The sequence below is a fragment of the Solanum lycopersicum genome, chromosome 1 (genome assembly GCF_036512215.1).
Source record: "Solanum lycopersicum chromosome 1, SLM_r2.1".
In the NCBI taxonomy this organism is placed as follows: domain Eukaryota; kingdom Viridiplantae; phylum Streptophyta; class Magnoliopsida; order Solanales; family Solanaceae; genus Solanum; species Solanum lycopersicum.
Window position 1 is genome coordinate 74,743,877 of NC_090800.1, and position 21,142 is coordinate 74,765,018.

Here is a 21,142-nt window from a genome sequence, read left to right on the forward strand (position 1 = left end):
AGACTAATTTTAGAGTGTTCTTTCAATTTTAACCTACTTTAGTTATTATTGAAATTAGTGATTAATTAGTTTTACTTTATATTTTAAGTTGTGTTTCTTAAAAAATACGAAACACCTCAAAAAATTAACATAATATGAAATAGAGGGAGTATTACACTAGATATGTTATTCCAATCATTCGATCCAATATTAACTAGAAACTACGTTAAAAAAGGTTAATTTTGATTAATATATTTTTTAAATGGGAAAATGCTTAAACATGCCATTGAATTTTCAATAAAAGCTCATTTATGCTATCAGTTAAAAGTTTGGCTCATTTATGCTATCAGTTAAAAATTTAGCTCATTTATGCAATTATATTTTAACAATAGTTTTGCTAAACCATTTCTGACACGTGGCCAATTATATAATTCGGCCACTTCATCAATTTTTTTAATTAAAAAAGCATAATTCTAAAAATAAAGTTGAATTATTTTTTTGATTTTTTAATTAAATAAATTAATAACGTGACCGAATTATAATTTGCCACGTTACCAATTTTTAAATGAAAAATCAAAATTTTGAATAAAACTTGAATTATTTTTCTTTTGATATTTTTTATCAAAAAATTTAATGACGTAGTCGAATTATAATTCGACACATATCAAAAATGATTTATAAAACTACCATTAAAAATAATGCATGAAGAAACTTTTTTTTTAACAATAATAACATAAATGAACTAAAATTTAACTTATAACATAAGTGAACCTTTTTCGAAAGTGGAAGACAAATTTAAGCCATTTCTCTTTTAAAATATTGAAACACTGAAAAAACGTTTCGTTGGTTTACTCTAGAATGGAGGGCGTATAATTTTCTCCGTCAGGGTATGTACAAATTTGTCTTTTAACACAATTACCGAGGACTGACCACAAACAATACTTATCCCGAGGACTGTCCTCGGTAAAATTCTACTTTTTTATTTTTGTAGAAGAAAAAAATAAAAAATAAAACACGTGAACAATAGTCTGGGCGCATTAGGGTAGATCCCAGATCTGGTGGAAGAGGAATAAAACTGAGATCGGGATCCCCATACCTATCGGCAAACAAAAGAAGGATGTTTCTCTTCGATTGGTTCTATGGCGTTTTGGCTTCTCTAGGGTTATGGCAGAAGGAAGCTAAGATCCTCTTTCTCGGCCTTGATAATGCCGGAAAGACTACTCTTCTTCACATGCTTAAAGACGAGGTACTTTCTTCCATTTCGATTTTGATTTTGATTTCTCATATCCGTGATTTCTGATTGTTTCTATTTTGTGTTTTTTGATTTGCCAGAGATTAGTTCAGCATCAGCCGACTCAGTATCCGACATCGGAAGAGCTTAGTATTGGAAAAATCAAATTCAAAGCGTTTGATTTAGGAGGTCATCAGATCGCTCGCCGTGTTTGGAAGGATTACTATGCTAAGGTAAACTGAAGGGTTTCTGCTTCTAAGTCTAATTCATTTTCCTGATTATTTTTTTGATTAGTCAGTAATTTTGTTTGCCTTGAAGGTTATTGGAATGAATGGTTGTGAATTAAGCAGAATTAATTCAAAAGGATGCGTAGAGCAATTTTAAATAAGTTTTGATTGAGGAATTATATGAAAATGTGTGTTTATATACATAGATAGATACATATCCATGTGTGTGTTAAATGCTCCCAATATTGGAATCTATCTCATTTTTAGTATAATGTATTGCTGCTGCAATTGAAGTGCAAGTTTAAAGGAATTAAATGAAATACTTCAGAGGGCCATTTAGCACGGTTTCATTCATAAGATCCGGTGCTTAATGTCTGTTATATTGCAAGTGAGATATTTCTTGCTTATTCTTGCTGAGTTTGAGATTTATCTAGTTTGAAGTTTATGTCCTTTGGTCTTGTAGATATATTTTTTTCTTTAGACAATTGAACATGGATAATATTGGAGTTAATACATTAAGGAGGTAGTGATTCAGATGAGTTAGTACCGTAGGTGGATATAGTGGTTTGATTACATTTATTGTGATGTAAAGCTGGATCTCTTGACGATGATCACTAAAAGGATTAGAAAAGGGAAAATTTCATCAATATGAACCCTTTTTTTAAAAAGAATTTGGTCATTGAATTTCTTGCAGTTTTTAGTAATACAAGAATGGAACATTTTTAACTGTAAATTCCAGCAACAGTTTCTATACAGGAACTATCGATAAATGGATCAGTCCACGACTCTTTGTAGAAGTACTTCCTTGTCTGAATTAATGGTTTGGACTTTGGGGTATTCATAAAAAGACACATCATGGTTTAAGAGAGGACACACACCTTTTTAGTTGCCCAAGTCAATTATCTCCTTCCCATGTGGGACTTGACCAGGACAAGGAGCTCAGAAAATGACATCTGTCCATCATTTCCATAGATGGGTCATTTGTATTAAGGGACTGAACAACAAGTTCCCTTGAGGTGTTGTTCTGCCTATACATGTGTTGTGAAGTGTTCTGTTCTTGAAGAAACCACTAACAAGTTGACAAAGGATTTGAAGTGTTTAAGCTGCTTGTTTCCCCTGTCTTAAAATGTGAGACAAGGTCCAAAGATAGTGGCTTCATCAAGGACATTATGCCCTTAATCAAGCACGATATAGAACAAGTTGGTGAGATCTGAAAAAAAATATGTAGCAACTATCAGATTCTTTCAAGGCACAATGAAGAGGTGATTTTTTTTTATTGTATACCATATGAGTAGATCTATAACCTAACTTGTATCGTCTATGCAGGATGTTCGGGAAACTAGAATTTTGTAGTTATTCTGACATGACTGTTTTACATTTTTATTTTCTCCTAGGAAAGCCTCTTTTGCAAATTTGTTTGTTTGAATTATGTTATAAATTACAAAAAGAAGAAGTCAGTAAAAAACTACTTTTATCAGGTAAAAATTTGAAGTCCTACAGTAGTATGATTGCATGAAAATATGTTTTCCTATAGTTGCAACTTGCAGGCGTGAAGCTACTAGATTTGCAACAATGAAATAAGTGAAGTTCAATGGTGAGGTCTTCTTTGAAATACTAATTAAAGAGTTTGATTTTGAAATTTATCATTAAATGACTTCTGTAAAAATTAATAAACAGAAGATACTGTCTTGGATGTCAGGATTGTTTTACTTCAAACACTACCTGAAGGGGTTCAAGTGTCTGATACAAAAAATGAGAGGGTTCAACATCCTTCGCAAATATCTTTATTGGCCTTAGCATATAATGAGGAAACACAGTTGCTGCATTCTATTTACTAATTTAGCATTTTCCAAAAATAAACAAACAAGTTACCCTATAATATTGATGACTTTTTTATCCACCATATCCGGTTGTGTTTTGACGCCACGAAATGTGTAATTATGGGCACGGTGGTCTATTGATAATTTTTTGTCTTATTATCTATGAGATGGGCTGTTACCTTTGTTGCTTTTTATAAGTAGCATATATCCCAAGTTGGAAATGATGATGAATACAAGTCCCAACTCTCGAAGAGTTAAATTGGAACATATTGATAGAAGTTTAAAGATACTATCTTTTTGACTTGAAGTTATAGAGTTAATATTTGTTAGCATGTAGCATTATTTGAAAGACCGCATAGAAATCTTTTGATAGTGAGAGTTCAATAGGAAAATGGGCTTTATCACCGGCTATATTAACTGTCTTAGTTCCATACACGTCAAAAAGGCTTGCATGCTTAGCATGCATCAAAGTCCAAAATCCTCTTTCTCATGTAGTAGTATGTATTTCCTTCGAGTCGTGCCTAGTATTTATATGTGTAATACCTTAGCCCTTCACAAAAATTACTCCTATCCATGTCTTGTTCTCTAGCTCATGAAAAGATTCTGCACTCTATTCTATGTTTTGTTCACCACCTAATAAATCTCTACTATGTAAAAGATTTCTACCGCTACTTGTCTAAATTTTATGTACAAATGTTCTTTATGTGTGATTTCTACTTGGATTGTGGAAAACAACATCATATTATTTTCATTCTACTTATTTATTGGTGCAAGATGTAGGAGTTTTCCACCTTTCCATATAAGGGAGCCTTTAATAGATCATCTTGTAAAACTTATGCTGTAATAAAAATGTGTTCAAGCTAAATTTTCCCTTTGCTTTCTTTAAAGATATAAGTATTGAAAACACCTCTAAATATAGCGTGAATTATTACTTAGTCCCCCAACTATTGACAGCTTTAAAAACACCCCTCTATTTGATTAAGTAATTTAAGAACACTCCTTTTATGCCTCATGTCATCTACCCTTGTGTATGTGTGGAGTTTTCTGCTCATGTGGCGTACACAACTATATATAGTAAAAGAACATTTTGATAATTAAATGCTAAAATTTAGCAATAAAGAAGAGAAGAACTTTTTTTTTTAAAAAATTCTTGCCCCCCCCCCCCCCTCTTCTTTTCCTCTTTAATTACTAATAGCATTTAATTAAATGTTTTTTTAAAATATTTGTTTTATTATATATATCTATGTGTATGCCACATCTGCAGTAGACCCTGCCTGTATGCTTGGGTGTATGATATGTGGCATAAGAAATGTGTTTGAAATCAAGTGGATGAGTATTTTTAAGGCTGTCAGTAGTTTTGGGACTAAAGTAATAATTCACGCCAAACTTAGGATTGTTCTCAATACTTATGTCTTCTTTACATTATGACTTATGAGAGGTTGATCTTTACCGGAGTGTTAAATATTTATCTTATATGTGTTTATTATCTTGCATAACTTTTCAGAGTTGAAGCTTAGCGCAGCAAATTTTAGTGCCTTTGTGAGCTAGACAAGCCATCCATGTAGGAGGGCTTTTTGCTTCTATAATTATTTACTTCAATGTTATCATTCTTAAATTCTGGGTCTATGCCCTTCTGTGTGGTCATTACGCTTTATTGATGTGTGAATATAGCTAGATCTTTATGGATTCGTTGAAAAAATTGTTGATAAATTAGGACTCCTTGATCTTATCCAAAAAGGTGGTGAAAGAAGATCACAAATTCGTCTGGAATGTACAGTCAACTTTTATTTTAGCTACATCTTCTTTCCTGATATCGTCATGGTTTCAAAAGAAAAGTTTCTGGTGATGTAAAAATCATCTATTATGTAGATATACTTGATCTAAGATTAGTGATGGACTGATATCTTGTACATCACAAATTCCTCTGGAATGTACAGTCAACTTTTATTTTAGCTACATCTACTTTCCTGATATCGTCATGGTTTCAAAAGAAAAGTTTCTGGTGATGTAAAAATCATCTATTATGTACATATACTTGATCTAAGATTAGTGATGGACTGATATCTTGTAAGTTAGTAGTCGTAGTTAGTTTTCTGCTGACTCTTCTTTAGTTATATAACGGTTTCTGGTTGGACATGAGATTTAAATATCAATTTAGACTTCTTTACTATGTTTGTTATAGTGACAGAAAATGTCAAAAGTAATGGTTGAAACAGCTAGAGAAAATATCACATTGAAGTTCAATTTTTTTTGTTTAATGAGTTTGGATTCTCGAAAGTTGTATAGTTTTCTGCTGACTCTTCTTTAGTTATATAATGGTTTCTGGTTGGACATGAGATTTAAATATCAATTTAGACTTCTTTACTATGTTTGTTATAGTGACAGTAAATGTCAAAAGTAATGGTTGAAACAGCTGGAGAAAATATCACATTGAAGTTCAATTTTTTTTGTTTAATGAGTTTGGATTCTCGAAAGTTGTATTAAAATGTAATGATATGAAACATTTTGAGACTTGCTAAAATTTGCTTGTATAAGGAGGGAGCAGAGAGGTCATCTTTGATTAAGATCTTTGGACCAACCATGTTCTCTATAATTAATATTTTACATGCATAATAATTACTCTTAGAAGCTTCTGAAAGACAAATGTGCAAGAATTTATGTGAGATTCACGTGTTGCTCCATGCACTTTTGGTGCGAGAATTGTACGGCTGAAAGCTATACGTGGAGCACATGTGCATTCTGATGGACAAGTTAGGTAAGTTTGGGGTTCAGAGCCTAACAGAAGTAGATTAATTAACTTCTATACGAGCTTTTTATTACAGCTCTGTACTATTTGCTGTTTTTCTCCTTGTGTTATCCTGCACTTGATGTTTATGGGAATTCTGCGTGTCATGTAAGCAGTTACGTTTTATACCATTGGAGCCTGCTAATTTCTTTTTTCAACTTTTTGTCATGTTTGTAACTTAACACCTGCTTAAAAAGATGATGCGAGCATTCTCTTGATAAGCATGAGCTGCGTTTTGCAGGTTGATGCTGTTGTATACCTGGTAGATGCTTATGACAAAGAGCGCTTCGCTGAGTCAAAGAAAGAATTAGACGCACTGCTATCTGATGAGTCCCTAGCGACTGTTCCCTTCCTCATTTTGGGAAACAAGATAGACATACCGTATGCTGCCTCAGAAGATGAGTTGCGTTATCACCTTGGGTTGACTGGTGTCACTACTGGCAAGGGTAAGGTGAATCTAGCTGATTCTAGTGTTCGTCCCTTGGAGGTGTTTATGTGCAGTATTGTACGCAAAATGGGTTATGGTGATGGCTTTAAGTGGGTTTCGCAATATATCAAGTAGTTTATATCATTTGCATATGTACCAGAAGTTGAAACAGAAATTGTCCTCTTTTATGCTTTCGTACAACTATTTTTTCCCGTCTGGAAAAGATGGAATCTGTTCATTTGTTCTCAAACTGATGAGGTCTTTAGTACTTATAAATTGTATGCATCGAGCATCTATTTAGCGTGATGAGAAGCTATATTTATTGTTGGTGTAAAATTTAACTATGGCTGGAAAATTGTCAAACTCCAGATTATTGGCTTCCAACTCTTAGGACCCATACTTCTCCGCCTCTTCTTAAGCAATTTTCTGCGTGAGAATAGTTTCTATCTGTGTTGAACTTTAATGCTCTTCTCTGTCAGAATCAGAATACTGCTGGAACTCTTAAAAATCTTTCGGTTATGCTTGTGTTTTGGCAAAAGAATTCGTATTCACGTATACTTTGTGCAAGTGTGTGAATTATGTATTTAGGATTCTCTATTTTTTATATAATTTTCATCTACATGTCCATTGCATTCTTCTAGTGCCTTCTGACACAAGATTTTGCGTTTTATGGCGTTTAAGGGATTACGTGCTACTCAGAACGCCTGTATATAGGATTGAAATAATAAGCTATGATTCTCATTTATAATTTTCATAACTGAGATGAATCAGTTGTAAATGTTGTTGAATTTTTGTTGAACGGTTCCTCATTTCTTTCTTGGTTAGGTAAGACTCTCTCCAGTCCAACTCCTGTTGAAAGTAAAATAATTGCGTGTTGTCAGATTGAAGCTCCATGAGATCATACAGTAAAGAGGAGCAGGTCAACTAGTTTTATCTTTCCATTTTCTTGACATTCTTTGGAGTCATTACCACCAAGTCCACCATTCTGTCCTCCATCACAAAATCACAAGATGGAGCGGTTTAACAAACTTTTCCCTTAAATATATGTACTTTACTCTATATTAATGTCCATTAAAAACACCCTCTTCTATTCAATTCCTATCTCAACAACTCATCTTAAATAGGCTTGTCTAACCTTCACCAACAAACTCCAAAAATGGGAAATTCCATTCCACAAGGCACAAGCAAGGTTGTTTTTTCAGATGGAACGTTTCATTGTTACGATAAGCCTTTAACAGTTGCAGAGTTGATGCTGGAACATCCCCAGCAAATGGTGGTTGAATTCAAGCCGATCGCTGATGGTAAAAGGCCAATTCCATTGCCTGCTGATATCAAACTGGAGAAGAACAAGGCTTACATAATGCTTCCAATAAGGAAAGGTAAACCATCAAACTTATCATCTGAAGAAGCGCGGAAAATTCTTACAAAAACAAGCACTATGCTTAAATCCAAGTCTCTGTTAGCTTCATACACAGGGTTTTTGCCTGTATTTGCTCGTATATGTCCAGCTGCAGTATCATCATTGGGGAATGGTCGCGATCATGTTCTTAATTCTGATAAAAATCTTTACTTGTTGAAGAAGAAAGACGCGGAAGATGAAGGATCGAAACATGATTATTTCAGTGATATTGTTGAAGGAAGGCCTGAATTCTTAAGCAGGCAATTATCAGGAAAAGGATGGAAGCCCAGTTTAGATACTATTAAAGAAAAGAGCATGCAAGAGAAAATTCGCCATTGGTTGTTTTGATCCGTCTTTTTGTCCAATCAAACGCTGCCATGTCATCGTTTCCTTTCAACGTCTTTGGTTTTTTTCTCTCTCTCTTTTTTTTAAAAAAAATTCCGTGATACGATTTCATCCATTGATATACCCACCTAGTATCAATACATGGATTTTGTGACTTTGAAAAAATCCATGGTGTGTGGTGAAATCTTAGTCAACGTGTAATTTGTAGCTTTCAATGCATGGTGTGATTAAAGTATTGTAAATGTGTGTTAAGACTTAAGCTATCGTGGTAACGTATTGTCTAAAGTTGAAATTAAGGAGAAGAGGGAAGTAGTAAATCAACTAATGAAGAATTAATTAAATACTCCTAGTATGGTAATAAATTAATAATACATTTGAGGTGTTACACCTACATTCAATAGACAAACAAATTTCTAATCAAGAAAATAGAGTCTGATATACCTTTCAATTTTGTCATTTAGAATATGATATATCTTCGTTATAAAATTAGCTTATATATAAGTTACTTTCATAACGAGAGATGTGTCGAACACCTTAAAATCTTTTCCCTTTCTAGTTTAGACCAATTCCACACCCCCTCTCTCTATATATTCGTCTAAAAGTCACAATTACTACGGTGATATTGAGATTAAAAAAATATATAACTAAATGGAAAGAAAAAAAGAACACAACCATCGAATGATTTTATATTTATTTGAGTTGAATACACAATCTAATAGCTATAGATGCAATGCAAGCATATTGTTTGACTTTCATACCACGAATAATGAAATTTACCAACCAAAAAAAATAGTAATAATATTTGGATGGAATATGAGGCTGAAGGACGATTGAATTATTATAAATTATTTTTGGTGTGTTTAATGATATTAATTTATTAAATAAGTTCAATCTGGTGAAAGGAACTTCTAGTCTAGCAAAGATTCTGGATAAACACTACATGGATTTCTTTTTTATGTTTCAATAATTTGATGATATATTTAAACTTATTAATTCGTTTAATTTGAATTTACATTGAATATATCTATTAAAGGATGGGTGGGTGGGGGACACTCCTTATCTGAAAATTTTATTTTCAACATTTAAAATCGTCACATCTAATTAAAAATAAAAGAATTCTAATTATCTTATTAAATATGAATAACTTATATTTAATTTCAAATTGCAAAAAAATAAGACTTGGAATTCCTGTCTAAACACCTCCTTTGGTGTAATGAGTAGAGGTGAGTATGATCAGGTATAAAATATTTTGATTTCTAAAATATCTTATTATTATTATTATTATTATTATTATTATTATTATTATTATAATATACTGAATTAAGTAAATTAATTATTATTGGTATTTAATTTCAACTTATATATACGATAAAAAAAATTGACTTTTTAAAAATATCTCAATTATATTATATGAACATCTTATACATTAGAATACTATATCTTTTTTGAAACTCATAATTTTAAATATACAATAATATTTGTGAGACTATTTTAAAATTTACAATTTTCTAAACATATCATAATATTTGTGTCCATACAGATACATGGAACTAAAATTGATCAGGGAGCAAGTATATTTAAAATAAGCAAGTTATAACACAAATTAAACCAGAATTTATAGAAAGAATATATAGATGTAAACATTAGAGAAACAGTGTTAATATATGGAATTTTTATTTAAGTTTTGACATGGTAATTAACTAGACTTAGTCCTACTACACCCTTTCTAGAAGTGGTTGGTTACTAGATTTGGTGCTACTTGATGTTAAGTAATTAAATTTGTATTTTTCTTTGTTATTAATAGTAAAATGTTCATAATTGTTACCAAAAAAATATTTGTGTCAGTGGGTTAAAAGAGATCTTTCCGCTTTTAATTAAAAAATTTAATTTAAAAGTAAGAACAAAATAAATTTCTAATAAGAAAAACTCTCACGGTTTCACCTTTACACTTGTCTGAATTAGGTTAAATTTGCTTATACTTAGTGAATATTTTAATCTTAATCATTTGGATCTCATTAATGTAATTTATTTGTTTCAAGGGCTAAATCTTAATTATTTAGCTCTAATTTAAGTGTATTTGTTTTTCTTATTTTACAATTACTTAAGGGATCTAAAAACTGAATGGTTAAAATTTAAATCAAAGTATTAATATTATGAATATATCTATTTAAAATTTCTATATAGATGACAATTTGCCGTTTTTCGATCTATTTTCACCATCACACATAACTATTACCATCATCAATCACAACCACCTATATATCATATTTCATAACTATCATCCTTAGCCTAACCATATCACTTCTGTCAATGATCACCCAAAGTCAGTCGTCATCAACCATCATTTGTAACTATCACCACCAACCATTGTTATATCCACTTAACATTATCAAAAATTATATGTAATTATAAAAGAATGTAATTATGGAACACTAAGATAAATTAGGGGTGGTTGAGTGTGGATTCATTTGAATAAAAATCATAACCACAAGAATATTTTTTAAAATTCTGGCTTTAGACAACTAAAAGCAGCATGATTACTAGGGTGAAGGGCCATAACTCTCCAATCACCAATCTCAAGTGGATAAAATTATTGACTGTTCTTAATTCTAAGGATGTATTCCATCCGTTCGCGTTTATTAATTTCGAGAGTCAATTTAATTAGTTTTAAAATTTAAATATAGTAAATTAATTTAATTTTTTAATATTATATTTAAAATATTAAAAGTTATAATTTTATCATATTAAATTGGTGAATAAATATGCTTTGAAATATTGAGCAAAATTAATATAATTTGACTTCACTAAGAAAAATATGACAATTAGTTTAAAATGGATGAAGTAATAAAATAGTATCTTTTGACTTTCTATTACTTTCTTCATTTTCTTTTTACTTTTTACTTGTTCAATTTATATTTTTGAGAAAACTTGGACACAATAAGTAATTATTTTTATTCGTGATATTTTAGAAGTCTAAATTTTATTGCTAGTACTTCAATTAGTTGAAAAAACTGTTACTCGATAGTATTTTTTAAAACAAATTCTAATTAATTACTATCTCTTAATTTGGTAAAGTAAATATTTAAAATAAAAAAACACATATTGCTAATATTATACTGAATAAACAAAAAGGTAGAGAGGAGGTAGCATATCATGGCCTGGGAATGAAGATGGTACCTTCTTTTCGAAAGTTACGCGATTAAGTAAATTTATATTATTTAATTACTCATTATAGCTATGGTTTGCTATAATTATCACTCGCAACTAATATTATACATTAATTACGTGGGCTAATTTCGAGTTTGTATACAATTATCTAACCATATACATGTACAATTCACCTCTCTCCCACTCTCTGCTCTCGCTCGCCTTTTTCCTCCCTCTCTTAATCTTGCTTGCCATATATACAAATGTATATGAATGATATACAATTTCTAACCTATAGATATACAATTCACCTCTCTCCCACTCTCTGTCCTCTCTCTCTCGCATCTCGCCTCCCTCTCCCAATCTCGCTCGCCTCTCTCCTCCCTTTTCCAATTCCAATTGCCTCTCTCCTCCCTTTCCCAATTTCTCTTGCCATATATACAAATACATTTGTATAATATACAATTATTTAACTGATATACATATACAATTCACTTTTCTCCCACTCTTTTTCCTCTCTCTCCCGTCTCGCTCGTCTCTCTCCTCCCTATAACATGTAGCTACGAATTATAATTATCAAACTATAGCTATGAAGAATATTAGACTATTTTTAAGTGACTATATGTGAAAGTTCCTCTTTTTTTTTTTTTGTTTTCCACCCATTGTCCGAAGCTCATATTGGAGCTCCGACTAAATTCGAATAGCGCTCTGCAGGGTCTATTCTAGGGTGGCGCTCTCAATAGAATTTTTCTCCATTTCCAGGACTCGAAACTGAGACCTCTGATTAAGAGTGAAGCGCTCTCACCAGTATTGCACCACAACCCATGTTGATAAGCTGGTCCTTAATTATGTTTTACCACTCAGAATTATGAAGTGGATAATAGATTAATCCTAATTGGCACTTATTGCCTATTGGTGTAACAACCACATCACTTTAATCCTCTAATCTTATAATGGTATCAGTAATAATTGCTATGATAATGAACTATGATTAAGGTTAGTCAATTAATTATTATATTTGGTTGTTAGAGAAAGATAGGCCAAAAACCAATACTACCATATCATTTTTGTACAATCAAATCAAGAAATTGTTACACATGATTACCAAATGTGGATTGGGTTAAAAATACCCCCTTATTTGTTTTGCTTGTTTACTCTATCATATAATATAAATATCTTTTACTTCGTTCGTCAATTTTGATATATAAGAGAAGAACCTTTCTTTTTCATGTTTAACCTTGAATATTAATTAATCACGCATGTTTTGGATTATTACCTAAGACTTGAGAATATATATCAGGTATCATTATTAATAAAAATTTAGCGATAATAAATATACACATTAATAAAGAGTGATAAAATTTTTACCGACATTAATTAATTGTCATTAAATTTATTATCATCATAAACTTTAAAAATACTTATAAAGAGTGTCAAATACCGTTAAAAATACATTTTTAATAATAATTAAAACAATTATTATTAATTAATACCCGCTAAAGTAAAATTTTAATACATTGGTATAACACTAAGTGATGAGAGGATATTAAATGTCACTACAAGAGAACAACTTTTGTAGACAATAAATATGCATGTTAATAAATATACTATCTCACAACGCCCAAAAATTGGTGTAGTGTCTCGATAGATTCGTGATGAAATTAAACTCAGTATAAGAAAATAATTTTTGAAGACTATAAATATACACATTAATAAATATATTTCTATCTCACAATGCCAAAAATTGGTGTAGCGTCTCGATAGATTCGATGACTAAACTTAAGTTTTAACTCAGAAGTGATGAAATAAAAAATAAAAAACCATAGAAAAATTATATATTCGATAATTTCCTTTTTAAATTGTAACGTGGCTCCTCCACGGTGTCCAGACTTACTAAGGTCACACGTAAGGGAAGAGATGAAAATGAAATTTGATTTAAATTTTTTGTCTTAAATTATTTAATTGGCCATTTACATGATTTGTTTCTTCCAATTAAATTACCATAAAAGATCCGGAGAGTCTTGAAAAATAAATATGCTTCTATGAAACCAGAAGCATACAAATTTCTATGAATTTCAAATTCCATTTGATTCGCCAAGTTAATACACCATATACCCCCACAAAAAAATGACTAGTTATAAATCAAAACTATGCGAGTGTAACGATTCTTATCGATCGTTATGAGAAGGTAAATGGTGAAAGAATTTGGTTAGAAAAATTTTTCGATAGTGATTTTAAAAATTCAGGCTAGACTTATCTCAAGCAGAATCTAAGGAAAGCATTATCTAGGAGAATTTGAAAATGGATAAGGGTGTATTTCTAGCTTGAGTTGTGTTTCCTAGTAGCTAAGACATTAAGTATGAATTCATAGGGTCTTTCAGAATCAAATATGAGTGAGTTAAACTCTCGATATCTAGTTTGGAGTAAAAAAATTAATTTAAAACGTCAAGATTCAAAAATGTATCATAAAATGGAATTAGATGAAAGATATACGTGAATGCAATAGTGGGTGAATTAGTTTCCGTTATAGTGGGTGAACCGCTAAAGCGACGTTGCTATAGCGGGCCGCTACATTGGAGTTTTGTGTATAAAAGTTCTTGTTTTTTACAACTTCGTTCTTAGATCAAGGAAGGGCAAATTAGGTACAATTTCCTTTAGTTTTACCACCAAATTCTTTCTTAAAGGTAAGTGAATCACTTCCCCAATTTATATTTTGGTCTTAATGGTGGAAAAACCCTTGTTAGGTAGAATAATCATGGGAATAGCGTGGGGTTATAATCAACGTACTGTTAAGCCATATTTGATTGATTATAATGTTTATATTATTGTTTAGACCAAGAATAAGTTGAGATTCATTACAAAAGGGAAAACTCCAATTCTCAAGAATTTCAGGATTTGATTTGAGGTAGGTGGTGATTGTTGTTTTCTCCCATATGTTATGTGCTTGTCAACGATGTCGTTAGTAAATGTATGCATCATACATGATGTTGAATCCATTTCACTTTTTAGTCAATTTTAGCTATTCAATTGGTACAAGTAATTGTTAAAAAGGAATAGTAATTGGAGTTGAAAATAAAAGATTTTGTAGTTGGCAAAATTGGTAAGGTTTGCAACCATTCTTGACTTTGTTATGTTTACATATGTCATTAGTTACATAGACATGGTTTTATCCTTTATAAATAGAGCATTCTTGCTCATTTGTAGAACACACCAAGTTAGAGAGAAAAACCATTTTGGGAGCAAAGTGAGGTATTCCATAGACTACACAAGAAAATAGTCTGTGACGAAAAATAGAGTGTAAGCGATATTTTAGTAAGACGGAAACCAAAAGAGTGTTGTTCCTTTTGAGTGTGTAGTAGTCACTTTGAGTGTTGTATTCGTGACTACACAGTGTAAAATTCCTTACTATAGTAATATCAGTTGCTCCTCTTGGCTCGTGGTTTTTTCCCTTATTCAGAAGGGTTTCCACGTAAAATTCTTGGTGTCGTTATTTTTCCATTTTATTTCCATTACTTTTACCATATATACATTTGTGCTTGTCCGCGTTTTCCCAACACATGATTGGGGAAATTGAAAAGGCAAAATGTAAAATGTTAGATGTTGTCAATTTCAAGCAACAAATGTATTGCATGAATATACATATGCGTTGATGAAATATTACAAGATAATAAAATTGCAAGATTATAATTAAAAATAAAAATGGTGAAATAAATTTCTTCAGGCTAAGGTGCAGATATCTTACTCTCTTTTAGGAGATTCAAGCCCACTGCAATTATTGTTATTCACTGGTCCAATACTAGTCTTCTTTAACTTGTCCACTCCAGGATACAACAACTCTAACACAAAGTATAACTCAACAATTCTGAACAAGAGTCCCTTCAACTATAAGAACTCTTTTTACTGTCCAACTTTGTCACTCAATGTTTTCTTGTGTATTGTGTGTTACAAACTAAATGAAAATCACCACAATTTATATATACTAAAAGCCGTCTTTCTAGCAATGAATATGAAGATAAAGTGTGTAGTAAATAGTGAAAATAATGATCTGAAGAGTTACGTAGGTCACAAGGATAATGGAGAAGTAAGGAATGGATGTCACATAGGTACACTAACTTAAAATCGGGTTCTATGTACGCTGGTACACTAACTTAAATTAGGTATCATATCGGTATACTAACAGTTTGTATGAGTAATTTCCATGAGAGAATCAAATTGGCTTGTTGTATTTTGATAAAAATTATGTAGTACTATATATAAATTCTAGACTATGTTATGCATGTGATGTAATTATGTATTAAGTGTTTGCGATATTATAATTGTTTGTTCATATTTCATATGTTAAAACTAGTCGATGATTTTATGACTACATGTAATTGTCTCTTTATTGAGCACACAACATTTTTAGGTGGCTGCTTTGCGACTTTATCTATAAAATTTCATAATTTTAATTTAAGGATGAGTCACTTTCTCCGAACTGAAACGGATCAATCTTTATTGTGTTAGTCCATTAATCGGACTCAATCGTTCTAGACTTATGCTTACTTTCTTTTATTTTGGGGCATCACCAATCCTGGGATTTTAAATGTATTGGTACTTTGACTACAAAGTTCTAATGAGTTTATTTCGCATTTGTTTCAATTTCCTGATTGAGTTTATGAGAATTCTAACATTTAATTGTTTTAATACATTTTCGTTGTGGTTTTTTTTAATCATTGCTTGATCTAAAATGATTTAATTGCTTAGTCGAGGTCGATAATTAATTTTCCCGTTAGATGATTAGTATAGATATCAGTCACAACGGATTAAGATTGTGACAACGAGAGTCCTATTATCCTTCTAAATTTATTTATTCTTTAAAAGATATTGATTAAACCTATGAATCATTTTGGTCTAATTTTATTGTTTCCTTAAGTGTAATTTTTTATTCAGTTATTGCAATTGTTTTAATGTAATTTTTTGTGATTTTTTAAAATTTAATTCTGATTCTGATTTTGATGCACTTTTTATACAATTTTGATCTAGTGAGTAAATTTTGTATATATAAAAAAAAAGATAATAGGTTGCGAGAAATCTTAATTTTACAAATATGATAGATTTATAAATGAAGAAAATAGTTTTATAGTTTAAGGCCTGATTTGTTTTCATTAAGATTTTAAAATTAAGACGTCTAAATCGAAGTAAGTGTTTGTCCATGTGACACCATATCATGATATGGTATCATGAGATAGAATCAGCGTTTGGACATGCGATTTTACGCTGATTTCATCTCATGATTCCATATCATGAGATGTGATACCATATTCTTCAAAAACTATGATATGTTATCATATGGGAATACATATCATAATTTGAGTTATTTTAATACAAAAATTAATCAACGATATATTTTGTTAAAACAACCCCACATTTATATCTACTAACCATATATTTCACATGTAAATAAAATTTATAATCACATCATTATTTTTTAAAATTTATTATTCTCACCGACATAAAATTTATTATTCTCACCAACATATAATCACTTTAGCTCATACTTCACGATTGTTGAGTAATAAAATCTTGAAGAACTCGTGAAAGGTGTTTCATTTTTATCCAAATAAATTGATGAAACATTTACTTACGTGGAGAACAAATAAATTTATAATAATTTATTATACAATTTTATGATTTTTTTTGTTTATTTGATAATATTGAATAAACAATTGGGGCTATTTTAGTAGTTTCAGAATTTATGAGATTTTTATGTTTATGAGAAAATATCAACACCAAAATTTCATATCACATGTCCAAAGAAAACTTCAATTTCATCTCATGATATCATATCGCATGACCAAACGAACACTAAATATTAAAACGTGCATTAAAATCTAGAGGTGTAAATCTAAATAAACATATGAATATTACGATATTGTCTCTGAATATGAACACTGAAATTATTGGGACGATTCGTTTTCAATATCTGAATGTGCATATGAAATCAAATACTATATCAATAATTATTATAAAAACCTCATTAAAATAAAATAAGTTTTTAAAAGAAAGTAATATTTTGAACATTTTTATCGTAATAATGTAATATGATTTATCTTTAAGAATTTAACATTAAATTACATCATTAATATGATATTATTTTCACTCAAAACTTTTTAGAACCTAATATAATGCAATGTAAAATAGTTTATATAGAGTAGTAATATAATGTTTATAAAACTATTTTATTTTATAATAGACATTTGTTATTGTTATCGATCAAATAATTAATACTTTCATATTTTTTTGAATCGTGCTAAATATTAAATCATTGAGTGCTTATCTATTTAAATATATTGATTAATTTATGAAAGTAAAAGATGTGTATTAAGTTAATAAAAATAAAGAAAATTATAACAGTAAGCATGTAACTAACATTAATTAAATAAGACAACAACTTTTATGAGTTGTTGTTATGTAATTGAATTAAGATAGGAATCTTATTTTTGAGTCTGAATAGTGTTATGAGTGTGTTACAAACCTGATTCATTTAGATATATTCAGACTCATTAAGAGACTTATAAATAAATAAAACAAACAAACTTAATGAACTAAGTCTAAATAATTAAGATTTAGACATAAAAAACAAAAACACCTAATGGAGAAAATCTGAATGATTAAGATTCAAACCTCCATTATGTGCAAACAAATACCATCATTTTAGGGCATTTCTAACCCTATACCCTATTCTACTCTCTAAATATAGAGTTTTTCATTTTATCAGACAAATAACTCCAACCCATTTCTAATTTATTCTCTAAAAATGAATATTTTTCTATCTCCTCAATATTATATTATTATTTCTAATTCATTCTTATTTTTTATTTCATAATATGAATCTACTGTATTTTTCCCAAATAATTATTTTATAGGATTTTCATGTGATACAGATTTTTTTATTTTTTTCAAATTCTATATTTAATAGAGAAATATATTTTATTCTAAGTTTTTAAATGACATAAATTGCAAGAAAATATAATATGATATACAAATTAATGGACAACCAAATAAAAATAAAATACAATTACATAAATATTACAAAAACACTCAATTTTCAAAATTATTATGTTGCTCTCATAGATGCGATATTAATTTATTACGACGTTCAAATGGAACATTTTTGTCCTTAATTTTCAAAAATAAAAATTTCATCTTATCAATTTAATTCTGTGTATTCTTTATAGTGAAACTTAATAATAAAATCAAATTATATTATTGATGAAAATTAGAAAAAATTAAAATAATAAATTCGAGATTTAAGTAGTACATATTAAATAATTTTTTTTTAATATTATCTTTGATTTAAGAATAATTATGAATATTAGATATTTAGTTAGTGACATTATATGTAAAATAATATGTTAATTAGAAAGTAATAGAAATAATAATAAAATATTTAAAAAGTTAAATAGAGAGCGTAAATAATAGTTTGGACATCTTCAAACCTATACTCTACAAATATTTTTATTTTATTTTTAGATAACCAACACCAACCAATTCTCTATCTACTCATTCTCTCTCTTCTCAAAATATTATCTTATTATTTCTATTTCATTTTTATTTTCTTATTTCATGATATAAATTATTTATTTCCTTTTTCTCAATAATTACTTTATATAATTGTCATATGATATATTTTTTAAATTTTTTTTTATTTAATATAAAATTATATTTTATTCTAAATTTTTAAATAACATAAATTTCAAGAAAATAATATATAATATATAAATTAATGGACAAATTCATATAAAAGTGAAATACAATTACATAAACCCTTAATTTTTGAAAGTATTATGTTGCTCCCATAAATTCTCTATTAAGCATTACAGAATTCAAAATGAGCATTTTGTCTTAAATATTTTTATGTCTAGCTAAAAGTTATTCAAACTAGAGATTTTTATCTACCACCATTTCTGTCATTGGAGATGGAGCCTGTATGACATCTTGAGTTGGTGCATTATGATGACGTTCATCCTCAATTATCACGTTGTGCAATATAATACATAAAGTCAGTGTATCATGTATCACTTTTTTTATAAAAAAAAATGTGACGGCCCGCAATAATTGAAAAACTCTGAATGCATGTTCAACATCTTTTCGACATAATTCTTGTTTCATCGCAAATTAGTTATTATGTATTGTATTTTATTTTATCTTGTATTTAAATTATTGTGTTACATATTATAAAACAAAAAGTTGATGAAAATTCGGAAAAAAATACTATTAGTTTGAAAATAAAGTAGTATATATTAAATAATATATTTTTAATATATTATATTACATTTAAAAAGAATTATGAATATTAGATATTTAATTAATAAAATTATATGTAAAATAATATGTTAATTAGAAACTAACGAAAATAATAATAACATATTAAAAAGTGAAATAGGATTTGGAGAACTACTAGTCAACTCTCTAAATTTGAAGAATAGAGAGTGATTTCGAGGTGTCTTGGAGTTCTCATTCTCTATTTTACTCTCCATTAAAAAGAATTATGAATATTAGATATTTAATTAATGAAATTATATGTAAAATAATATGTTAATTAGAAAGTAATGGAAATAATAATAAAATATTAAAAAAGTGAAATAGAATTTGGAGAACTACTAGTCAACTCTCTAAATTTGAAGAATAGAGAGTGATTTCGAGGTGGGTTAAAAATCTTATTCCCTATTTTATTTTCGAAATATAGAGAATAGAGAGTAAAATAGAGATGGATTGGAGATGATCTAAATTTAGAGAATTATAGTTCAACGGTGTAAATTTGATTGGAAATGGTCTAAATTTAGAGAATTATTTTTCAACTCTGTAAATTCGAAAAGTAAAGACTTATATAAAAATGGATTGAAGCACACATTCTCTATTTTACTTACCAAATATAAAAATAGAAAATAAAATAGATGTGAATTGGAGATGATCTCGATAGATATTACAAGTAAACAAAAAAATATAGTGCTTGTAAAACTAGAAAGATCATTTGCCTTATAATTTCAAAATTTGTGCATTAAAGGTTATTAAAATAAAATCTACAAGGTCAAAAAAAAAATCAATTTTGTCATTAAATGATAAAAAATAAATATATTAAATATTTTTTTAACACTAATAATTAAAAGAGAAAGTGTGTATAATATATATGCATAACATGCTTATGATGTGATAAAATCACAAATCAAATAAAAATACGTGATATTTTAATTTAAAATATTTATAAAAGTGAATTTTAAAGATAAACATGTCAAAATATTAAAGAAAAAGACTTAAAAACTTTTTTTTAAAAAAAGAAACTAAAAGAAAAAAAAAGAAATTATAAACCCCACATCACCCACCCCACACCCCACCGCAAGCCTCTCACTTTGTTCTCTTTCTCTAACAATTACTATAGTAGATTCTCCATTTAAAAAGTTAGAAATTTTAATATATATTACGTATAAATTTATTATATTTATTTCTTTTTATACCTTTTATTTTATTTTCATTTAAATTGATCGATGGTTCTCATTTTTCGATAAAGAAGATATTTTTATTTCTCGATAAAAAATTATGGATAATGATGTCCATCCTTTTTAAAAAAAATATAACGAAAATAAACAATGATAAGAAGATTACAAAAGGAAAGCAGGAAAATTGTAAAAAAAAAATGTGAAGAAAAGTGATTACAACAGGGTATGGTCTTGAAAGAGAAGAAAAATAAAAAAGATTGTTATTATTAAAAAAAATAATGAGAAAAAGATGATTGAAAAAAAATG

At 29.0% G+C, this 21,142-nt stretch overlaps 2 protein-coding genes across 2 annotated transcripts; both read left to right on the forward strand.

Annotated features, from left to right (window-relative positions):
• Positions 1–797: 797 nt before the first annotated feature.
• Positions 798–6,853, forward strand: LOC101244805 (small COPII coat GTPase SAR1A). The gene is made up of 3 exons (XM_004229351.5): positions 798–1,225; positions 1,312–1,443; positions 6,284–6,853. Exons 1-3 carry the CDS (start codon positions 1,097–1,099, stop codon positions 6,602–6,604), a joined length of 582 nt encoding a protein of 193 aa, XP_004229399.1. The 5' UTR covers positions 798–1,096; the 3' UTR covers positions 6,605–6,853.
• A 473-nt stretch (positions 6,854–7,326) lies between these two features.
• Positions 7,327–8,455, forward strand: LOC101245093 (uncharacterized). Its single transcript, XM_004229352.5, has one exon. It carries the CDS (start codon positions 7,626–7,628, stop codon positions 8,214–8,216), a length of 591 nt encoding a protein of 196 aa, XP_004229400.1. The 5' UTR covers positions 7,327–7,625; the 3' UTR covers positions 8,217–8,455.
• The last annotated feature ends 12,687 nt before the right edge of the window (positions 8,456–21,142 follow it).